Genomic DNA, 25257 nt, shown 5'->3' on the forward strand with positions numbered 1-25257 from the left:
AGTTGTTTAAGCTTCTTGTAATGTTACAACTTAACTAAAAACCCATGACTGATTAACAAATGTAGTTCATGCATAATAGGACCATTTAAGCTTTAGTCTTCTAAAATTAACAGTCTTTTCACACTTTCATGTGGGTTACTCAATAGATTTAGTCTCTATTTACTGTAACTCCTGGTCTGATATGCTCTAATAATGTTCGTGAATGGAGGATCTATAGCCTTCCTGATGCTGTTTTCAGTATGTATTTGCAGCATCACCCTACAGGTAGGACAAACAGGCTCATGGCTGTTTATGCAGCATTACAAGTGGAGGTGTGTGAACAGAACTTGTTTCATGAATCTGTCTTCATGATACCTGGCCTCCAGCTCTTGTCTGAGGGCAGGGCACTCTTTCTCAGCAAAGAAGATTGATAGAAATGGGGAAGCTTTGTGGTCAACAATAGGTTTGTTTTAGAAGATCAGTCATGGCAGCTGGCGGGTGAGTGGGACACCATCCCTGTGATTTCCGAGCCTCAGGGCCACCCAGTTTTGTGTTACTGACCGATAGGCTTTCATTTTGTAAATCAAGTTAAATGACCACGGCGGTCACCGACTTTTTAAAAGATTTTCCTTTGCTGCAAATTCATCAATGACACTTGACTAATGAATGAACACAGGGAACACATAAGTCTTAGCTGAGATTTAAGACAGTGATGACAAACTTTAGCAAACATTTATTTTTTGGAATTTAATGGTTTACTAGTTAGACACAAGCGCTAATAACTTATTCAACTCAAAATGTAATTCTTTAAAATAGATAATGTCATAAAATATATATATATATATCAATCAATCAATAATTTGTAGAGCACCAATAAAAGCAAAGGCAACCAAAGTGCTAAACATAAAATCAAATAGAAATAAAATCACTAAACGATATAATACAATAAAGAAACAATACAAAAATAAAATAGTAAAAGCAATAAAACAATAAAATAACAATATAAAGCAAGACTTCTATAATAAAGAAGCTGTTTTATAGAGAAGTGGTAACGATGATTCAGCGGAGTGAGGAGACTGAGGTAAGATGTTCTTACTGTCTCATGAATGAAGCATGAGTGACAGAGCGGTCCAGCTCTGAGCACGTGACAGCAGAGTTTACTGGCTGCCGTTGGCAACATGAGGCGGTTGATGACGTCCATTGATTAATTAATTAGACTCTGCGTATCAGGTGGACGAGGCTGAGAATCTCTGGGAACTTACTAGTTTAAATGTAGGAGGGAGAGAGCAAGTTCCAGAAACGAACAGTGTTTTCTAAGTTAACCCTAAAAATAGATCATTTTTCAACATTGCCATAAACTCAATTTACAAAATTTGAAACAATCAATAAAACTCTTTTTTTGCCCTTTCACTCATTGTACAACACATTTTCTCAGAAGCCGTTCTCCTGAGTCACGATTGTCTGTCACGTAAAGTTTGACCTTAATCCTGTTGTGTTTTTGTTACTCTTGCAGCTCCATGGCCCACATCTTCTCCTGCCCTTTTCTGCTGGAAAGGTGGCCTTCACAGACTCAGCTCAGTGTGCTGGATGACCAGCGGAGGGATGAAGATGGAAAAGCTCAAACAACTTCCACCGTTCACTATGACTAAATGCAGAGACACTTATGTTCTTCCAGCAGTGAGGAGACACATGGCAGCTTTTATATCCTCCTCTAAGTGACTAGATGCACTAAAACGAGAGGGTGGATCTAGTTTTTGATGAACGGAAGATCTTGTTTGTTTTGTGTACCACACGTTCTCATCATTCAGCTTGTATGCCGAGCTTTTCCTTTGTGATGTTTGGTATGAGTGGTTCATCCAAGTCCAATGAGCCCGAGAGCTGCAGCAGCGAGGAGAGCAGCTCCGTCACTACCTCTGACCTGTCCTCCGTGTCTGCAAAGACTGATTCCTCCTTGCCTTTTCTTAGCGATGTCCCTGACATCACCCAGCAGGACAACCCCCCTCCCCTCCCGCCCCCGCCCCCTAGAGCACCTCCACCCCCACCACCCCCAGCAACCACGCCCACCAACCCCAACGGGAGAAAAAAGCGGCGTGTGCGGAGCTTCTACTGGAAGCCCATCCCAGAGGAGAAGGTCCGCGGGAAGCCAAACATCTGGACGATTGCGGTCCGGCAGCAGCAGTTCCAGATCGACGTCCGCTCTGTGGAGGAGCTGTTTGGGCAGCAGGAGGAGGTGGCCACCAATTTACGTGGAGCAACACCTGGAGCGTCATCGCGTGTGTCCAGGTCCCGCTCTTTTAAGGAGAGCAGCAAGGGGGAGGTGAGTAGAAGAAAACATGAACCCACATGTTCTTTAGTCTTATTAAGTTGGAACATTCCACACTAAATAAATGCAGGATGTATGAGTTTCAGCTTAAAGGGTCCTAATATGCGAACATGCAATAAAAATATTTAGATATAAGATACCTGTAAAGCTTCTAACTTTGGTTTTTGTTCTGTGTGCAAACAGTAGCAGGACCTACCAACATTACAAAACAAAGATGGATCCGTTTCCTTAAAGCTCCTGACTTAGCAAAGCATCTTTACAAGCATTGGTTTGGGTTTTTCCTTTCATGCATAGAAAATAAACACAAAGGCATGAATTGGTCATGAGGTGAAAAGTAAAACAACACCTGGATAAAATACTAAAATAACAGCTGTTGTTGTTAGAAGAAGTTTGTGGGATAAATAAATAAAGTCAGAATATCTAAATGATATGAAATGAATAGGACAATCAACTCAGTGATGAGGACCAATGCAAGAGTCCAGACTAGGTGGTAGGAAGTAAAAAACTTAAATAAAAAAAACCTAAACATAAACAAAACAGTAAAGCAAGGTAAAAAATAAAAGTGTGACAAAGTTGATGACCTCACAAGGAAGAACTAACAGACACTTAAATACGCTGAGGATGGTTCATTGAAATGAAATGGCAGTTGATAATTTTCAGGTGAAGCTTTAATAGTTTTAAAAACAAGCCTTAAAACAGAACATTACAAGGACCAAGAAAAACAAATAAGTCACAAATTAATTGAAGCAAAGGACACTGTTCTCACAGAAATTTAGTGTATTTCATCCATCCATCTTAAAAAACCACGGTATTCCTTTTGGCGTCATGGGGTTGCTGGAGCCTATCCCAGCTACTGTTGGGCAAATGCGGAGTACATCCTAGAATCGGCTTCAGCAGGGTGTCCGTTTCTCACCCACGAAAACAAACAACATCTGAACTGTTGGCATAGATGCTTAATTGCGCATATAATATGAAAGTGTTTTTCCCGATCATCGCTAGCTCAGCAGAGAACATGTGTGTGTGTGTGTGTGTGTGTTAGCCTGGGGGCGGTGCTGGCAGTGCAGACTCTTCCTGGATGGGGCGGTTCTCTCTGGTCAAGGTCAGCTCAAGAGAACCAGCTTGTTTTTAGTGAGTTGGGAGGGGCTGGTGCTCAGAGTGCAGGTTTTAGAGGAATATTCAGAAATGTGTGAACGGATCAAAATATAGCTATGGGCAGGGGCACAACCACCTAATTTCATAGGAGTATGCGGCCACGTAAAAAACGCCCCCTCCCCCCCACACACAAACATAAATGCACATAATAAAACGTCACATCCACCCCTCCTAAGGCTATCTAAACATACATACAACACTTTTGTTGTTTAAATGTATACATCTAATTAATTCTTATCTGATTGGATTTGACCCAGCAGAACATTTTTGTGAGCTATTTTCAACCGTGTATTGCCCCAATGATTCCCCAAATTTGTGTAGTAAAGGCCATTCAGAAGGATCTTCTGAGTAATGCCTTGCCCCAGCCCTCCCCTCTGTACCTCTCTGTTCTTCTCCCTCTTCTTCATCAGCTGATCGTCTCTCTTTCTCTCTGTCATCATCATCATCTGAACGTCTCTCCTCATTCTTCTCTGTTGAGACTAAATTGTCATGTATGTCTGCACTCGTTTTCCCAAAATAAGTGAACAGGTAGTCAGCAGACGTTTAAACCAGAATGAGCATTTAGGTTTTTGTGACTTCAACAGTTTAATTATTCCTACATTAAGTCATCTCTGCTCTCTTTGATATCAGGTGCATCACCAACCTCATGTCTGTCTCCTTCACCTCTTGCCTGTGTTCTTCTCCACTAAATCATATGGCCAAGCAACAATTAGTTCATGTTTCAAATGAATTAAACATCTTGCTAATGCATGTTTTTTTATTTAAGAATACTATTTCAAAATGACTGATTAGCTGGCTTTGCCCTGAACGTCCCCCATAAGTTTCTTTGCTCCATCTGTCCTAAATCTTTCTCTCTCTTCTCGTCTTTCTCTCCATCCTCACAGCTGTATGATATAAACTTAAAAGAATACAGAACAAACTATATGTAAAATAGAAACCTTTTTCATTTTAAATGACATTTTTGTTGGATATCACTTAGTGGTGGGATAGAATATGTTTCTTTGTTGTTGTCAAACATTTCCAAATGTTCAACTAAAATCCAAAATGTCGTTCAGCCAAAGTGATATAAAAAACAAAAGGCTGTAAACTAAATAGTCATTCAGAAAAAATAATTATTGAAACTTTTAACATAAAAAATAAAATAAAAACATCATCTAACCACCATCACATGTACTTCTACCAAATTGCCCATAGGAACAACTTTGATCATTATTTAATGCTGTTTCGGTCAAAGGATAAATGTAAATTTTCAGTGTTTTGGTACATCTAGTTAAAGAAATTATTTAAAACAAAATCAGCACAAACAAGCTCCTTTATTTTATCTTCATGATTATTGATACTGTAAATCCTGCTCAGTACAGCTTTAAGACACTTGTGACCAAAGTAGTTTTAGCCTGAATGTTTTTCAAGTTTGTTTTTAACTCTGCTATAACGTACCTGCTGTCTCTCAACCATTTTAAGAAACTTTTCTTCAGTCACACCACATTTTTGTCCCTTTCGCGTTTTCTGTTTTGATCCCATGATTGTTTTTTTTCTTTTGCCTTTCCATTTAAAGCGCGCAGTCAGATGATCCCACAATTCAAATAATAAATAAAGGCGAGAGTGCGCTCCAGCACGTTCGATTGCGCTCTCTGTACAAGACCAGAGGGAGGGAGGAGGCTGCTGCAGGGGCGCCCAAGCAGTTACGATGTGCTTCTGTTAATGATCATATCTAAATATATGTGCACAAACAACTGTGAAATTAAAAAATATGGACAATAAATAACTTTCACAACATCAGTTTGGCGCCAAACTGCAGCCCCTATGTGAGGCATATGCCGCATGCCCACTTTTTGCACCACTGGCTATGAGGTTTCTCTTCAGGAGAAATGAACATTATAATTGTCATGTGCGAGGGGGCTCGAGAGCAGGTAGGACCCAGACGCAGAGGCAGGAGGCACACGGTTCCAAGGCAAAAGGGTTTAATAGCAAACAAAAGGCGCTGCAGAGCAGGATAACCAAACAAACCTAAGCCTACTGTGGCGTGGCATGAAACATGGCAGAAGACTTACATGGACGAGACGTTACGACGTTAGAGACGTTAATGGACCAGCACAAGAGGAAGGGAGAGACGAGACTTAAATACAGGCAGGGCAGACAAGACACAGGTGAACATAATCAGGACAGATAGGGACCAGGAAGTAAAACTCAGGAACATGACCAGACAGAACACCTTTCAAAATAAAACAGGAAACAGAACCAAACATGACAGAACAAAACGGAAAGCAAAAACCAAGACAAAAGAAACCCAAACCATGACAATAATAGCCTAAAAGGCTAAAAAAATTGATTTAGCCCTTTAAAACCAGGAAGCATCTCGTCAACTTTCAATAATGACTCTTATTTATATGTGTTCTTCAATCGTTCTCACTGTTTTCGCTGTATTCAAGAACCTTCAAACCAGAGTTTTTCATGTCAGCCATGATCATTTGGTATCAATAGCACAGATGCAGCAGAACATGCATGTGTTTTATTAACTGGGTAGAGTATTTAAAAGTACACATAAAGTAAACATAAGTAGAGTATGTACTTTAAAAGTTGAATGAAAAGGGTTCCCATGAATCGAAAAAAAGATATCTTGTAATTATTTAATTGAATCAACATCTATATTTGGGTGTTAGCCCTAATGATTATGTGTTAAGTACTTTTTACTACCTGCAAGCAGCATCATTTGTTTAAAAAAAACGTACTGCTCTGATTGCCGGTAAAAGCTATATTTGGTTTGTTTTTCCAGTTTTGGAAAGGTAATAGAATCTATTGTTTATAAAAGACATGTGAGCCACTTGTAATGTTCAAAGGATTTTCTTACTCCAGTGTACACAGATAAAAAAGCTGGTTCTTATTTACATTTTTGTTTAAATGTATCTCTAAATAATCAAGTTACAATGAACTTTTGAAATAAAGGAAATGAATAAATATATTAAAACATACATTTCATCTTGTTTCAGATCAACATCCTTGACTCAAAGAGGGGAATGAATGTGGGCATTTTTCTCAAACAGTTTAAGAGGTAAGTCTTTCAGTTGGTTTCTAAGCATGTTTTCACACCTTGGATCATGTGACCCACTTCACACTTTGTATGGTTTGACGTTTGGGAGGTGAGAAGGTTCATTGTTCATTTAGTGTTAACTAGATCTGGCAAAAATCCAAACGTAAGTTTTGCTGCTGCAATCAAACCTCAGTGTGGTTCATCACAGTGTACTGTAGGTGAAACCACAGCCTGAAACTGTTTGAAAGGGATAATGGCTATGAAGTATGTCCATAGAATGGAATTCAGACTATGAAGTACAGTATGTCTGAATCCCCCCCCCACACACACACACACGCTACGTAAAAACAATATAGTGGAGACTATCTAGTGTCACTACGTTTTTCTTTCAGTGGAAAATATGATGTCACCAACTTCCTGATGTAAAAACCTAAAGGACATGTCACACAGCCACTACGTGCATTTTGCGCATTTTCCGTCAAGGGTTTCGGCTGACAGGTCGAACATGAATCTGGCTTTGAGCTGTTCAAAATTTTTGGTCAGTTGAGATTTATGCAGTTTATGCATATTTTACATAGTTTATATGCAATTATTACGTACAGTTAATCTTACGCAGTTGTGCATTATTTTTGCAAGTTGCATACGCCAATTTTTGGCTTTCAACGAGTGTTGAAACGAAGGTATGTCTAACAAACTTTTTACGCATCTACCACCTATGTATAACTTGTTTTTTTCTTACTTTCTTTTTATTGCCTTTTAAACACACAGTTGAAACATACAAAAAAAGCAGAAGTAACAATAAAAATATATTTACAAAGCAAAACCAAAAAAAAGAAATAACTTGGAATGCCTCGGCTCTATAGGGTTTTTTACAACAATGTCCATGTATAAGTATTTATGACGTCGTCCATATTTTCGATATTTTTTGACAAAGATCTTCTTTAGTTCTTATCCTATAGTTTAACAATTCCATCACATGTATTTTATCTGAAAAAACCTGAAGTGGTCCTGGTTGGTAGAGTTAAATTTCAGTTTCAAAGTTTCAAAATTTAGGAAATGTCTATTTTTTTATTAATTTGCACATTTTTGTCATGAGAACCTGGAATTAAGACCTTATCATAAGTTAATCACTGGAGAATCCTAAGCTCTTCCTCTAGCCTGTATTTTCACACAACATTGAACCACAATTTTAGCGTAAATTCTGTGACCTTTTCCATTTGGCTAATTATATTCAAGGCTTCTTGTTTATATTGCCAATAAAACTATGAATTTTGCTGCCATTTATTTTGATTCTTGCAGTGTGTTTTAGGTCAAGTGTTGGAATACATCTAACAGCTTCGATAACTTTTATATCGCTTATACGGTGCACACATCATGTTAAAATGACCTAATTGGCACAGGAATCACTAATGAATTGCATATAAACAATGCAATAGTCATGCATATTTCATGTTCTACATCGATTTACGTGTTTTTTGCGTGGTTTATTTGTACTTCTTCCATAGTTTATTTATTATATATCTGTGAAGACCACGACTTTTCTCACTTTTTTTCACGTATATTCACATATGATTAAAAATGTTGGTAGTGGTTGTGTGACACGGCCTTAATCAATATAAACATTTTACAAAGAATATTTATAAATACATTATGGTCTGAAAGTGAAACCTTGAATGGCTTGTTAAAAATAATATTTTTTCTCCCTTCAAAAATCGTTAAAACACAATACTTTGTGGTTTCAATTCACCAATCTAGTGAGCATCGATGCACACTGGTTTTTCACTGAAACTTCTGAGAAGTTTCTAGAGCACTGGATTTTGGAAACACACTACTATATAGTGCAAGAAGTGTTGAGTAGTGAAGGGACAAATCATGAAAAAGCAGGAAAATATCCCTTTTGTGAAGTAGCAGAAGGGGATTACCATGTTTATTTTTAATGTATTCTCTTCCTGGTCAGAACTTTGTTTTATTCATCACCACAACAAATGAGAAGATGTTGTCATGGTAACTCCTAGGTATTGTCCACTCTGTGTCAAATTAAAGCAAACCAAATAAAAGTGAACACTTTTTCTGAATCACATTTGAAATACAGAGCCAGCCTGGTCTGGATCTTATTTTAAGCCAAACAGTCAGCATCAAACTAAGAGCATTTGTCCTTGTAACCAAAGTGAGGTTACAAGGGCAGCAGTCGACGCTGAGACAGCTTCATCTCCACAGAAACTTCTTCCACTGCTGCTGGGAGACATCAAGGTGCTTTCAGGTCAGCAGAGAGACGTAGTTCCTGTAGCATGTTTTGGGTCTCCTCCCTGTGGGACAATCCTGGAACACCTCTCCAGAGAGCCTTCCAGAAGGCATCTAAAAGAGATCTAAAAGAGATCCCAGTGCCACTATTGGTGTGAAAGAGCAGCTCCTCCCGAGTGACTGACCTCACCTTATTCTGGGATGTTCTCCTGTTGGGTCTCAGCTTAAAGCTCATCACAATAGGTCAGAATAGGAACCTAATTTAACCAATAAATCGAGAGTACAAGCTCCACATTTCTGGAGCACCTTTGGCAGAATACAAGAAGGAACAAGATCAAACACTTTCTCCAAATCCACAAAGAACACGTTAAAACTTCCATGAACTTCCATGAACACTCAAGCACTCTGTATTAGATGTAGAGCTGATCCGCTGCACTTCTGAATCAGAGGTTCGAAATCGGCCAAATTCTTCCAGAATGCTGGGTTTACTTTTTCCAAGGAAGCTGGAGTTAAAAAACTTCCTCTGATGCCCTTTCATGAAAAAAAGGAATCTATAAGTAGGCCCAGTTATGAAAAATTAAATATATGTCTTAGATCATTTAATTAAAAATACATGTTAGAAATTCTGCCTGTAAAAAGTCAAGTTCATTTGAATAAAAGACCAGAGAAGATCCCATTAAATAAAAATATATACCGTACATTTATTAGCAGGAATAATAAGGTGTTTGTTAAGACAAAAAGTCATTGAAAAAGAAAAGTTAAACCTGTTAAATGTCCAGAATCCTTGACAGGTATGGACATGACATGAGGTTAGCACAAAAGCAGGACAAAAAGGGCCCGATCTAATACTTTGCAAATCATGTTGTCAGAGCTCGAAGACTCCTTCCTTATCAGCACAGGACAGCGCTGTTTACTTTCCTCAGAGCAAACAACATAATGAAAATGATTCTGTTAGAGGAGACCAAAGTGGACATGTTGGGCTGTGATGAACTGTATTTGAGGAAACCCAGAATCAGCAGCTGCTGGGCACAATGGTGACTATTTTTGCTGCCACGTGAGTTTAGTATCTAAAATGTTGGTGCTTAGCTAACCATGAGTTCCTCTGTGTGTCTTCTAAAGACCTATTTGAGGCTACCTGGAAGGCCATGCCAATCCGTATAAGAAAAAAATGTCAAAGGAGCTCAATCATCATCCTTATCTCGTCGCAGAGAAAATACTGGGATGGGATCTGATAAGAAACGTAAATAAAAATGTTTACGGATATGAACTAATGGAAGCATAATGGGACAAAATCCTTCCACCGTAGCTTCAGGCACTTATGTCACTGATTTTTATTACTATAAACAACCTCAACAGTGAAATAACAGGGTGCCATTGACCTTCGAGTATTTTTTTTTACTGGTTCTTCTGTCTTTTTTAAAACTTTTCGCTAAACAAATGTTTTTTTTGAAACGCAGAACAAGTTCAAACATCTGATGAAGTTCAGATATCCTCCTAACTTTTCCTGATATGTAAATTAGGACAGATGTAAATCGTATCTAAAAGAAAAGAGGGGTATTTTGTTTTTTCATGTCTATTTATGGAAGGAGGAGGGATATGTTAAAGGCCATGCAGCTGACAGACAAACTGTACAACACAGAGAGAAACATTTGGAGTTCAGGTTTCTTTACAAAACTTGGAACTCCAGTCACTCTTCGTAGCTTTTCCTAGTTTCATTTTCAAGAAAGTCCTAAGTAACCTTTTTAGTTTTTAGTGTGTTTTGCGAAAGACACACGGGACGGGAATGAAGCGCAGTCGACCGCCTTTCTAAGTGTGGCAAAGGCTGTTATGGCAGAGTGCTATAAGTGTGTTCAATATCTGTTTCCATGGCAGTGTTTTTGCATGGCCCTCCACTGTATTTTACTGGCATTTGCCTGAGCCATGCCGTCCAAAGTAAACAGCAAATATGAGCAGTGACCTCACCACTTTTATTTCCTCTTTCTTCCTCCCCTTTGCACTGTCTAGTTGATAAAGACCGTGGGATTTTAACATGAGTTATCGCTGCTTCTGAGTCTAACTCATATATAAATGAGTTAGACTGCTTGTCAATAGTGTGTTTACACAGATTATTTTTGCAGCTTCTGGTGTGCTCTTGTTCTGCAGGGCTTAAGTGTTTCCTGAAAAGCTTAGCTACTCTCTCTGTTATCAGTTCATTTTATCCCTCTGCTCATTACATCATCTTTCTCATGCATATCTTTTATTTTATTCCTCCATTATACTTTTGCATAGTTTCGCTTTGATTTGTTCCATGTTTTTTTTTTTTTTTAACTTGTCCTGTCCAACAGCTAGGCAGGCAGATGAGAGCTGAGGGCCTCTTGTGTTGGACATATTTTACTTTAACAATAGGGGTTATTAATCTTCTGACAAACCAAAGGTATGTCTGAATAAACCCCTTTTGTAGTTGAGGCCAAACTTTATTAATTTCAACCATGTTTGTAAATCTTTGGTGTTGGACCGGACGGAAAATGAAAGAAGGGAAGAAGAGAGAGGGATGTTAGAGAGGGGGGGGGGGGTGATAGTGAGAGGGGGGGGGGGGTAAGACCATGAAGCAGCATAGAGCAGACAGGTTTACTGGTTGTTTATCATTACGGTACGGTTCAAATGTAGTACAAAAAGGGCCGGGCCTGTTCACACACACTCAAATGTTATCAACACACCTGCTAGCTGCAAAAATGTCCACATGTCAACATGTACACAAAATAGATAGTGTTCACAAACACATACCTATGCCTTTAAACCAACTGGTGTGAAATCTATCCTTCATTCAATCATGCAAACTATTAGTGCAAAGGTGAGCTAACACCTGTGCTCAGGTGAGTGTTTATGTTCTTCTAAAATGGATGGTGGAATGTGAAAAGAAGGAGGAGGAGCGCCCAGCCACCCCCACACCCAGTCCCCCGCCGCAGCAGCAGCGGCTGCCGGAATCCCCCCAACGCCACACGGGAACAGGCAGGGAACAACCGCCCCCCGGGCGACCAAGACCGCCACCCAGGCCAGGGCCAGCAGTTCCATGTTTTATCACTTGACTGTTTCTTAAATGTCCATTTACGTTGATCTCATCATTATTCTAATTTATTCCCTGCTTGTCTCAATAATTTCAAATGCACTTTGAGCGGCCTGCTCTTAGACTGCTGCATCAACAGAACTCGACTGACAGAATGTACAGCCATGTGGAGGTTTTTTAAATCCATCCAACTTTGATGAAGTTTTTTTTTTTTTTTGAATAAATGGGCACAATCTATTAAGTGTTTATTAAGTGTCACAATTTGCCTTATAAAATGTGTGCCCCATGAAGTTAAGATTAATGATTTAATTCATAGACACAAATCATCTCTGCAGCTTTTAATTTGTACAGAAATAATTCATCTTTGGCTCATTGGTTGTGAACTTTGTGCATCTGTATTCTGTCTTCAAATAAATTTGATTTTTTTGTTTTTGCTCAAACATCTCTGTTATTGACATCAAGGCAGACAGAAGCACAGAGTTTTTGGTGCTGTTGTTAGGCTTTGAAAGCGACCACCTGTACGATTAAAGTAAACACCCTCTTTGTCTTTCAGGTCCAACGGCTCCATTGTTGAAGACATACGTCGAGGAGATGGAAAGAATTATGGAGCCGAGCTGCTCAAAGACCTGCTGAAGTTGCTGCCTGATGCTGAGGAGGTCCGTGTTTGCTCGCCTATGTAGAAAAATGAATGACAGAAGCAACCATCAAAGACAGTTCATGTGAATAAAAAAAAAAAGACGACACATCCTGCTGAGCTTCCTCTTTCTCTTCACCCTGTTTGCAGATCAAGAAGCTCCAGGCGTTTAAAGGGGATCCAGACAAGCTGACACTGGTCGACTCCTTTATGTTTCTCCTAATCCACGTTCCACGGTAAGTTCTTTTCAATAGGGATGTACTGAGTTTACATAAAATGAAAAGTGAATTCATCAGGTGAGGAGAAGAGAAAAGCCTTTTGCACAGAGACTTGTTGAACATCTGCTTAGACACAAGTAAATAAATGAACTTTCTAAACCAAATTTCTAGACAGAGCTTGTTATCCTCTCGTACACGTTCTGTTTATCGAATAGAATTGATGTGAGAGGATTTTGATGTCCTTCAGTAGACGACTTTAAGCTATTAAATACAAACTGTGTATCTTTAAATTTCAACTATGAGATACATATCTAAATATCATGCCTGTGGCTCATATAATGAAAGAGTCAACCTTAAAAAAAAAGATGAAATAAACCTTAGATAGATAGATAGATGTCTTTATTAATCCCACAATGGGGAAATTTCATTTATCTGTGGCAGCAACACGACATTCAGAAATAATCTATATAATATAACATCAATAAAGGACATCACAAATCACATTTATATTAAATAATTAAAAATATTACTAAAATTATTATGGAAAAAAAATTTATTATCAAAAATGAGATTCTTATTAAATAAAGAAATAAATATTAAATAGAAGAAAGTATAGTAGAGAGGTATAACAGGGACTGAAATCTTCTGAGATTGCCTCGGGGCATTAATGCCCCAGGATGAGGCATTTGCAGCCTGGCAACAGATGATGAGGGTACATTATGTGCAGTATCAGCAGACAACACAGATGAACCTGAACAACAAAAGCATTAACTTAAAGCAAGCATATATTTTCTAAAATGCAAATAAAGATATATTTGAATATATTATGCTCTTTCTTTTATTAATACAAAGGTGTAATAAATCACAGGTGATTTCAAAATTATAGTAAGAAACCATCAATGGAAAATCTCAAGGGGTTCCTTTTTTAAAAACATTGAAATCGCTAGAAGAATACGCCAGAAGGATGACGCAATTGTTTGTAAAAAAAAATCTCATAAAATAAAATAACTAGAAATATGGTGTAAACCCTCTCTGCTGTCTGTCAGGTTTGAGGTTCGAATAGAGGCCATGGTCCTCCGAGAGGAGTTCTTCCCTTGCTGTGCGGCCTTGAGCCATGACATCGATGTTGTCCGCATTGCCACCAAAGGTAACGACCCACTACTGCACAACACATTGCTGCAAAAGTAAAGATGAGTCAAATGTAAAAAAAAAAAAAATTGGTTATAGAAGTTTGTGCAGTTTCTTCCTTTTTTTACTCAAGCTATTCTTTAAATGTATCATTTAGTTTAAAACTCCAATTGCATATTTTTAGCTTAGTGATATGAAGCTATGAATTCACAAAATTACAAAATTTTTCTCTTTTCTTGTGTTGTTGATATTTAATGATAGACTTTACTTTAATGGATACATAAAAGTCTGTATTCTCATTTCATGAAAGTACTTCCTCTAAAATAACATCTACTATTTGTGTGAATACATGAGCACATTTCACACTAGTTCAAATATAACTGTTTTTTAAAAAACATTTTCTGGTTGGTCGTCTTCCCTATAACGCAAAGCATGGGAAAATAGTATAGACATTGGGGCAATTTTATTTAATACATCCTAACTGTTTGTACCAATAGTCAAAATAGTTGAAAATAAAAATAATTGTCACTAAAAGGCTGAAGTTGCAGATAAAGCATTATAATTGCTGTCCTCCATGGCGAGGTAACTGAATCTAACTGGACTTGCGCTGATCCTCTGCAGAGCTGCTGAACTGCGAAGAGCTTCACGCCATCCTTCACTTGGTGCTGCAGGCTGGAAACATCATGAACGCCGTAAGAGTTTCAAAACATCCACTCTACACATCTGTCTTCACGTCTTTATTTTTACCTGAAAACTCAATTTATTACCTTTAAATTACCACTAAATAAATGATCAAAAAACAAAGTTGAAAAAGTAAAAAATTGTGTTGATGTCCTTTTGTTCTCAGGGTGGTTATGCAGGAAACGCTGTGGGCTTCAAGCTGTCCTCTCTTCTCTCACTGGCGGACACCAAGGCTAACAAGCCTGGGATGAACCTGCTTCATTTTGTCGCCATGGTTAGTGAAGCTTCTCCTCAGCAATTTCACACCTAATGTGCAAGTTAAAATGATTTCATCTAAATCAACTTAGTAAAGTGAAGTTTAAGAAATGACAACTTTTTTTTTAGCTGCTCTTTGTTGTAGCATTACTCAGCGGTTTTTGACGTCAAGCCTGTTCTGAACATAAAAGCATTTTCCAAGAGCAAAGTATAAAAGGGGGGGCGCCGTGAATGTGGTCATTTGAGCTCCCGGAGGGTTACTGTAGTCTGACTGTTCATACTTTGCATCACAAAAAGCATTTCACCAGAGAAATTTTGTGTATGAATGGAAAACACGGAATTTATCGGTTTTATGGTTTAGTATCACTTGAGATGAAGCATCTGCAAGCAAGAGAATCCGATTTTATGGAATTTTTTTCAAGAACAATTGCAGAAGACAAGTATTTTTATTTTTTAATGTATGTTAAAATTAGAATTATTCCTAACTTCCTATCCAAAACCAAAACAATCTTTAGTAGTTACATAAGAAGGGAGATACATAGATCTTTAAGTCACAGGGAAATCTTCCTTATAGGACAAAGCCTTAGAAATCCGTATCCAACATCAGGACTGAAGGGGGGGGCAGGTGGACAGCAGATGGTGAAAGAAAGCTCAACAGAGCCAACACTTGCATGCCAAACAGTTACATAACTAAACAAAAATGACAGTCAGCCACTTTGCATAGGACATTTCCTGACATAAGGTGCTAAACTGCACTCTGTCTGTTCTCAGGAGGCCAAAAAGAAAGATGAGAAGCTGCTGAAGTTTACAGAGAAACTTCAGGATGTGCAGAGTGCCTCCAGGTAAACTGAGCACAAGGCTGCATTTCTGTATGCTGTGAAATACTAAAAAATCTACATGAAGATCTCACAGAGAAGGCTTTCTAACAACTGCCAACTTGCTTTGTTACTTGGTTTGTTTGTTTTCTTTTTCCAGTCTTTAAACTGTTTCTTTGGGGTATTTGTGCAATTTGGACTGAATCAAACATACAGCTTTCCACCAATCAACTAACAGAAGGTAGAAAGACTCTCTGGCATAGATAGTTTTATCTAAAAAGTCAGATGTTTTAGTCTGAAGTATGGAGAACTTTTGGCTCAACTTGATCCATCCATCCTTTTCCTAAACCTGCTGAATCCCTTTTAGGGTTGCTGGAGCCTATCAGCTACTGTTAGGCCAAGGCAGGTTACACACTGGGTAGATCTCTTGGTCCAAATTAAAGGGATCAAAGAAATCCAACCATTTCGTGGTAATTTGTAAAATATCAACCAACCAACCAATCTTTGATCAAATCCAAAGCTTACAGGACACTGGGTTTATGTTATGCATAGAATGGAAAAGTCCAGCCACCTTACTCTGGCTGACTTCTCTCCTAAGTGCTATAAGGTAGCACAAAAGCACATGAGGACTCTAGGGGCTCTCTAAACTTCCCAAGGTCATACGTCAAAGCATAACTCCCCCCTGACTCTCTCAGGATGCAGTCCTGTCAGGAAATCTTTGAAAACCATACAGGCACTTCAACAAAATGCTGATGTTTTCTTTAGTCCACAGTGTCCTTGATTATAATGCAACAACCCACAGAAGTGCATGGTCCTGATTGTCTGCTGTTTTCATGTAGAGTTTCAGTGGAAAACATCGAGGTGGAGTTTTCCTCGCTTTTCCTCCGGATCAAATCCTTGGATGAGAAAGTGCGGGGAGACGAGGAGCTACTGCTGCAGCTGGAGCCCTTTCTGCAGGTGAAGGAGCTGCAAGGACATTACACTAACACACGCAGGAGGCTGAATTCAGACAGCCGTACCTTAGTGAAGCGATTGAAGAAGGTTCATGTGTGTTTAATGTCTTCCCTCAGAGCTCAGCACAGACGCTGCAGGATTTAAAACGATGCATGCTGGAACTGCGTAAAGAGGGGAACGCTCTCATTGATTTCTTTTGTGAAGACAAGGACACCTTCAAGCTAGATGAGTGTTTCCGCATCTTTCAAGACTTCTGCATCAAGTTCAACAAAGCTGTTAAGGTTAGTTTGAGCTTTTAGTCTGTTTTTATTAGTGCTGTCATGCGATTAATTTTTTGTACAATAAATCATGAATTGTAAATTAATAATCCAATAAATAAATTCGATTCAAGTTAAAAGATGTTTCACCTATAAGAGGTGAAATGTCTTCTAACTTTAAAAACTAAGTCCAGCCCCTAAACCTACTACTACGATGAATTTTAATCTAACCTAAAAATTGCTGTGAAAAGCCTCATTTTAAGATATTTTGATTTAAATTTGCGGCATTGTAGCGCAGTAAAAGATCAAATTACAACTAACAAAGTGGCTTAATGAAGTTTTCCTAAAATAACAGAGATCCGACCTTTACGTTTACACCACCAAGAGGGAGTATTTTCAGTTTAATCCAAGCCTCATCTGTGCTGAAATCAGTAAAAGTTTTTATGAAAAACTACATTCTGGGGAAAAGTTGTCATTTGAGCGCTCATTTCTAGATTTATGTCCATGTGTAATGTCACCCCTGACGTGCTGACGTCTGTTTTTCTTTCAGGACAATGTGGAGCGTGAGTTGAAGGAGGCAGCCAGACAGCGGCGTCTAAAGGAACTGGAGGAGAAGCGCTTTGCGTGGGCGGGGGAGGATCAGAGCGGCGTCTTCGGCCGCAGCAGCAGCGAGAGTGACATGGAAATGCTCACAAAGGAGGGTCTTGTGGACTTCTTCCAAAGGCGCTCTCAGAGTCCTTTCAACCCACTGGGACGCTCCGCTAGTGCTCGGCGCCACCGGCACACAGTAAACTCGGTAGCAGATCGAGAACTCCAAGGATACCTGGAGCTGTTAGGAAGCCCGAGCAGCGCCCCGGACTTTTCCAGGTTTAACAGCCTCCCGCGCTCAGGTCGACCCGTCCAGCGAAGGACGACCCCGTGGATTTTTGCGCAGGATGAGAGTCGTGAGGTGGACTCCGACAGACTTGTGACGTCTCCACAGGCAGAGACCGAACCTATTAGCCCATTATCCAGGTTTTCCTCTTCTAGGCTAAAAGACAAGGAGGACTCCTACAACTACAATGACCGCTCAACTGTGTCAGAAAACAGTGTTCTCCGTCCTTCCTTTTGTGTCTTTCAAAAGCCCGCACTTTTTCCCAACCCTAACCTTTCTGGACAGATGAATGTCCGAGTGGAGAAGCATACTTTAGTTCGAGGCCCTCAAGCTTTTGATCTCACCAGTCCAAACAACAACAGCAGTCAGATGCACTTTGTCAACCAGAAGGATGCGGATGTAACCGACGTGGAAAATGAGAGACAATCGCCTCCCAAGACTCTGAAGGGCTTTCAGGAGGATGAAAGTGTGGAGGCCGGAGCTGATCCACAGGCAGCGTGGGAAGTCCTTTCCCCCACACAGGCTGGGGAGGAAAAGGAAGAAGAGGACTGCAGTACAGTTTCTTCAACAACCTGTGACACTCCTCTCCCACTAGACACCTCCGTGTCCAACAGGAAGCCAACGTTTTATGTAGTAGACTGCACAGAAACGGACTGCTCCATAACCCTGGATTATGATGCTAAGAGCTCTTCCCTAACGAAACAAGGACTTTATTATGGAACAGACACAGGACAGGAGACACAAAAAGATCAAAGCTCTTTGTCCTCTAATGTGGAGTCTTTGTCCCCCAGTGATCAGTCCCCTTCTGTCAACGAGCTCTCAGCGCTCCATCCTGCAGAAGCAGCGTCCGGGGCTCCTTCTGCCGCCACGGAAGACTGGGACACAGAGAGCTGCGACACAGCTGAAGGAAAGCAGGGTGTGGAAAAGGATGCACAGAGAAGCTGCAAAAAGTCTGTGCACCCCAAAAGCAACAGAGTCCCAAAGTCCAGCGGTGTGCCAGGGGTTCGAACGCTCACTGGGAGTGAGAGTCAGGGCATGCGGAAGGTGGTGCCCATCAGCAAGCTCATCAAGACCAGCAAGCGAGCAGAGAAGCCCGCGGCGCACGAGAGCGGAGAGCTGCGGCGGCCTCTCCGGGACCAGAGCACCCCAGCAAGAGGGCGGAGCGACAAGACCACCAGAACTCTTCGGCACTCAAGTTTGCCTCCCGAAGAGTCAAAGGCCCAGAGAGGGGGTGGGCAGATGGGCAGCAGCTCTCGATGGGCCCGTGATTCCCTGCCAAGAAAAGCCTCCATCCACAAACCGAATGCCAAACCCCTCAGAAACATCCCCAAGCCTCCACCCGAGGAAAAGATGTGCCGCTCCACCATGAGGGCTCTGGCCCAGACTCAAGCGCAGGGAGGGGCCACCTCTGAGAACAGCAGCGAGCACACACACGCCCCCAAAAGCACAGCCGACGTTCCCAGCTTTGCCAGAAAGACAGTGGCTTCGTCCTTCAGGACTAAGAAGGACCCACCCGCTGTGTCCGTCCCGTCCACACTGTCCCGCAGCCCCTCCCTGATGGGCCGACAGCCTCCTGTGAAACCCGGTCGGGTGTCCACCGCCACTCACAGCAGCGAGGAGAAGCCACAAACAACAAACCTGCGTCGGGTTCAGAGCATGAAGGCCTCCCACCGCAGTGAGACTCCACCCCCACCCACAGCGCGAGAAAGTATCCGGAAGAACAGCAGCTTCTCTGAAAGGTCGGTGCAGGGTAGAGACCTGATGTCCATCAGGGCCGCAAAGCCCGGCTGGAAGTGAAGCCACAGAGTTGGAAACTTTACTGTTAGGAGTGTAACGTCAGCCGGTGGACTTTTTTTTAAGGTTTACAATTCCTAAACTACAAGATGCAACAAACCTCAGAAAATCAAGTAAAGCATTTTTTTATCCGTAAGTAAACTGACAAACGGCATAATGGCGTGTTACCTTCTTGCCTGCGTATCTGCTGTCTAAGCTCGTGTCCGTGACGATGTTGATCAAAACACCACCGACTCACTTCGCTGCTAATTGGCTCTCCGTCGATATTGAGATTCAGCGTCTGCTTCTTTCAGGGCTCCATATCTGTTCCGTCTCACCTTGCTGCTGTTGACGTGTGCTTTTCAGCAGCCGTCTGGTCCACCGACACCAGTTTTTTTATTTTATGCTTGATACCTCAGAATGATGGCAGTGGCCTTGTACCAGCAGAAAAAAAAGAAGCAGCTCACTGTGTTCTGCATGTTAATGTTGTGAAGAAAACCTTATCAATCAATGGAAACACACCTGCCACGCCACTTTGAAGAACCACTGACATCACTGCAATATTTAAGCTCATAAATACTGTAGAGCAATAAGTACGTCCTGTACTCTATAGAAAAGAAGTGCATTCTCTTAACGTAATAGGGGTTATGTGTTTAAAAAACTCTTATCTAGTACATTAATTAATAAACACATTTGGAAAAAACAAAAGTGGGAATTTACAAAGTTTTAAACAGCAAAAAGTATCAGTTATGTGATTTTGTTTTTGAATGTCCAATCTTAATTTTCTACTTACTGTGAAGGTTTTTATTTTGACTTTTCTCTTTTTCTGTCGTGACCTTATTGCAACTTACACAGAACCCAACTGTTAGAACTCAGCCAGACTCTGGATACAAGGAGCACCACATTAAGGTTTATTACTCTGCTCACTTTTAAAAATAGAGTCACACATTGCATGTCAAAGATCCGTTTTTGTTTAACATTTGGATGATAGTTTTAAACCACCAGCAGAGGCTGTAAATTGCTTCCACACAGACGGCTGGATTGTTGTTGCAGATCAATATTCCTTTAAATTATTGCAAATCTTCAACAAGTTGACCATTAAATGGGTAGTTTTGGTTGACTTACACATAACGCACAATAAGTTGTTGAGGATTTATTTAACTGTTTTAGGAGCAAATGTTCCATAGGAAAAGAGCAAACTAGCCTCAAGTTAGGCAGCATCAGCAGGAGCATCCAGGTTTGTAGGGACGACCAACTAGAATCCAGATGAGAATTCATGATGTGCTCCTGGACTTTGAGAAAAAAGAGGACTCCATATTCAGAAATTCCTACATTCATGGCATTAATACTGCACAACCAGGATAAAAATTCTTAAACCATTAGGAGTTATTTTAAGCTAAATAATTTGCCAGTAGGGTAAGTAAAATGGTCTTACCATCTTATATTAAGGAAAAAACGTCTAGCCACTAAGATATGTTTTCTCAAACTATGATTATTTTGCATCTGAAAAACTTTATTGATGAGATTATTTTTTTTGCAAGACACAAAATAAGACACATTTTCCTAAAATAAGAATCTTTTAACTTTCTTAAGACTCAGTTTTTGCAGTGTAGGAGTGGAGAAAAGTCCTCTAACCATCTTATAGCTTAAATATCAAAACCATCCAAACATTTCTCTGACTACTTCTGTGAGGCAAAATTCTGCAATGACGCAACACAAAGTGCTTTCCCCCCATAAAAACTGTATTTAAATCAGTAAAATAATATAGAATAACAAAGGAGACAAGAACTAGAGACAACCGCAATTCTGTTTCTTGGAAAAATGTCAAAATAGATGCAAATACGTAAAAAGACTTGAATAAAAACAACAATAATACTCATTTTTAAATAAAAATCAAATAAATATATAAGTAAAAGCAGACTTGAAAGTGGATAAAAATACCATGAAATAGAATAATTTAAGAAAAATGTATAAAAAATGTACCCTTATTGTGAAAAAAAAAAAAGATGTACATTTAAACAGGTAAGTGACTAAACAGGATGGACCTAAAGCACTTAACTAGTTTATAGAATGTTGTGGAAAACCAGACCATCAATAATCAATTCTGTGTGTTATCAAAGCATAAATTCACGTTTTTAAAGTAAACATATTCATATGAATCCAAATCTTAATTTCTGAGTTCAGACTAAAAGCCTTTGACCCCAAGGACAGAAATGCTTTAAAAGAAAGACTTTTGACTTTTTTTTTCTAAAGCAGTTCAGGATTCTGGGTTCAGGCAGAACTTCTTTACCTCCTACATAGCGTTCTGTAAGGAGTTCACTTCAGTTTATTTTTTTCACACACTTCTGCCTTTCTAAGAGTTGTTCAGTTTGTGACAACCATATCACATCAGTGCATTAGCTGTAATCCCAGCGTAGCTCATCTATCAGGGTCAAACCCTTTTTGATAAGACAAAGCCTTTCGTACATTCCACTGCATCTAACTGTGACAGGGACTCACGTTTCTTTCATTTTCTTCACTTACAAAAATGAAGAGTACCGGTAACACACTAGCAGTGCTGCCATTCTCTGCATGTATTCCTGATCCATATACAGTAATGCAAAGGAAAGTCTGTTTTCTTAAATCCAGTACTGAAATGTTTAAACTTCAGGAAAAACTTTTCCTGATTTCATGAATCTTTTTGTAAAACTACTGATTTAAAAGTATTTGTCACTTTCTGTGCAGCAGTTTTTCCAGCTTTACAGTTAAGATCCACTTGTTTCAATTTAAAAGGAATTGAAATTGTTTTTGAACCTTTAAACTGCAGGAGGGCACAAAGTGTGTGTTCAGCCTAAAAAATGTGAATTTGTCGTTCAGATGGCTAAAAATGTCTCCATTTGAGGTTTATTGGATTGAATTAACCTTCTAAATTAACCTGGATTACAGATTGAATAAATTTTGGAGACAACTCGTGCTACATTTCTATCCAATTGTAGTGCCTGCATTCATCTTTGTGCGTCATAAAGTACCTCCTGCAGCCTTTCCCTTTAACAGGGTACACGCCACAATAGATGCCCTTTCCATCGCATTTCAGTGGCTTACTTACAACGGCAGGGCTGCTTTGGAATTCGTCTTCTTTCATGTCCACCACCCTTCCATGCCAGTGCACGGTTACTGTAGTAACCCCCCAAGTTTTTTACCCCAACTAACAGCCCCACAAACTTTAAAGGTCACAAAGTGTTCTCACTTCAAAGGGCATCATGTATTCCTAGTGTTTTAACTCCTCACAGGATTTGATCATTGCTAAAGACAATGCGCAGCAATGCTGTGCTGCTAGGAATAATCGTTACTCAGTGCATAATTTGAATTTGAAAGGTAATTTTGGTGAAGTTTACTCTGAAATGCTCATCTGTAATGTGACCATGGATGCATCTTCTGTTTCATGGATTGAGACCAGCAGGTGTGTGACTCTGCTGCAGACTGATCATAAGACAGAATGGCAGCACGTTACAGCTGCACTTCCTGTTTCTGATGATGACACTAAAGAAACGAATAAAACCACATGTTGCTGTGGACTGAAAATGTGTCTTTGATTCATTTTTCTTACTTATTTAACACATTCTGAAAATTAGAAGATTGTCATTTCAGTTTAGATTTCTTAAAGCTGTTCATGGTTACTTGACAGCAGAACAATTTGCCGTATTGAGTTTGATTACTGAAAGAAAGCATTTGGGTGATTTGTGAATTTGAATAAAATTCAGCCAGGACTCCATTGAAAATGAGATTCTTAATCTCAATGGGACAATATCTGGGTAAATAAAGGTTAAGAAGAAGAAGTAGAATTTACACTATGAAAATATTTGGACAGTAATTTTGACCACACCAAATATAGGTTGTTTTGGGGGTTTTTTTCCTTCCAAAAAATAGTTGAAAAAAATACATTATTGTCTTAATTCCACCTAAATTCTGCCAGTTTACATAATAATAAAACAGTAATATTCTGGACAGTTGTACTTTAACCCTCTCCAGAGCTACTGGTGTGTGGATTATTGGATTATCTATACATTAGATTAGTTTAAGTGTGAATTGCTGAAGCTAATTATTACGTTTTCTTAAATGTTTTTGTGTTTGTTCTCATTTACTTTACTTTTTTGAATAACAAATTTTTTAAATAACAAACTGTGTTACTAAATTAGAAAGGAAGAACCAAACCTGTTTTATTTCTTTCAAACTTCAGCTACCTTGATTGCATTAATTACTTTGTCCACATCTTTCTAAATACTCTAACTTCCTGTCCCACTTTTGGAGAGGAAAGCTGTGCGTCACCCTGATGTTCTCACTGCAAAGTCAATAAGAGCTGAAGATGTGTTACCTCTGTCCACCGCTAGAGGACAGCAGAGTGCTTTATCTTTGAGCTCCAAACTGGAGCTATTGACCTTAACTTACATTTGTATTCTGACCAATGCTTTTAGATTGGAATATTGCCGTTTGCGTTGTTTGTATACGGAAACGTCTCATATTAGCCATCCCATGGGACCATGAAAGTGGTCATATAGATGGAAAACAAAACCATTAAATACATTTTAAGTTAAAAAAACAACTATGAGGGAAATTAACAAAAGATCTAAAAGTCAAAGGTTTTCTGTGAACTCGTAACTAATATAACTGTCTGTTAAAGGTGAAAACTGTCTTTTGTCTTTTTTTTTTTTTTACTTGGCTCACATATAAATGAAAAAAAGACATACCGTAATATTTTGAACATGTCCTTGATCATCACCCATGATCTGGATCATGGGTGGGGAACTCAAGACTTTGAGGGCCGGCGCGTGTGTGCATGTTTTTACAGATTTCCTTACCATACTCCCAGCTGATTACCTGGATCAGGTGAGTCCAACCAATTGGAACAAGCCAGAGCAGGGTATGTTGGAAAGGGAGCAGGAATGCAGCCCTAAGTCCCCACCCCCTTTTTTTGAAACCTCTTTTGTGAACTGGAGCAGCACCCACAAAGAGGGTACACCCCGAACAAATCATTAGACGGCTCATTGCAGTTTCCTTTCATAATTTATACGAAATATTTCGTTAGAGTTCCTAAAAGACCAGGGTTTTTTTTAATAAATGGAAAGCATGGGTACAGAAAGTTAATTATAAAAAACATCTCAGGACTCAGCTCAGAATTCGTAAAAATCCAGTGTTAAAATGATAATACAAATGAGGATGTTTGTTGAGATAACTTGTTTGGAGCTCAGAGACCCGTGACACTTGGCACAGTCAGGTCAGCAGATTAGGTCCAGCAGCTTGTGACTCGGCACGTTTGTCTCCAGTTGTAGTCGTGTGTGTGTGTGTGGGTGTGTGTGTGTGTGTGAGTGAAGGATAATGTTTCTCTTTATCCCTCCTGATCCTGAAGCTCAACCACCCACCTGAGGAGCAGGATCTGTACTTTCACTCCACCTCAGGTACAACCTCGTCATCCAAATGAAAAGGAAATATCAAGAACATGTGACCACTCACTGTGATGTAGCAGCACATTGAAGCATGCATCTGGGACCAGCAACAACGTTCCTGAAAAGACAGGTTCTTGCCGCCACTCCAACCAAGGAATAAGTGAGTAAACTACTTCATTTTACAATTTGAAGCCAAGATCAATTGAAATGATGCGTCCATGACCACTGCTTAAAACATGATCTGACCTTAAATTTATTTCTTTACTCATCTCTGAAACTTTGATAAATTCAGTGATCCGTTTTTGTGACATCACATCATTTTCTTCCTGCTTTTACCTTTCAAAATGAAGAATTTGAGTCAAAGCTGCTCCCATCTTTTGATCAGAAATGCTTTATCGTGCTGCAGCCTCAGGGATTAGTAGTGAAGGATCAACTGCAGACCGCTGAGATTAAGACTCGTTTGTGCACGTCTGCCTGAAGTC

General features: G+C 39.6%; 1 protein-coding gene across 1 annotated transcript; it reads left to right on the forward strand.

The window, feature by feature from the left end:
* Window positions 1-2029: 2029 nt before the first annotated feature.
* Window positions 2030-22916, forward strand: fhdc1 (FH2 domain containing 1; the record flags this gene model as incomplete). Its single annotated transcript, XM_023954104.1, has 11 exons — window positions 2030-2296; window positions 6442-6503; window positions 12320-12422; window positions 12551-12636; window positions 13665-13765; window positions 14368-14438; window positions 14594-14701; window positions 15454-15524; window positions 16337-16454; window positions 16568-16732; window positions 17259-22916. Coding segments are annotated over 11 exons (3273 nt in total), but the record flags the coding sequence as incomplete, so codon positions are not given.
* Window positions 22917-25257: the final 2341 nt, after the last annotated feature.

Source organism: Oryzias latipes, chromosome 1 (assembly GCF_002234675.1).
Source record: "Oryzias latipes chromosome 1, ASM223467v1".
Lineage (NCBI taxonomy): Eukaryota > Metazoa > Chordata > Actinopteri > Beloniformes > Adrianichthyidae > Oryzias > Oryzias latipes.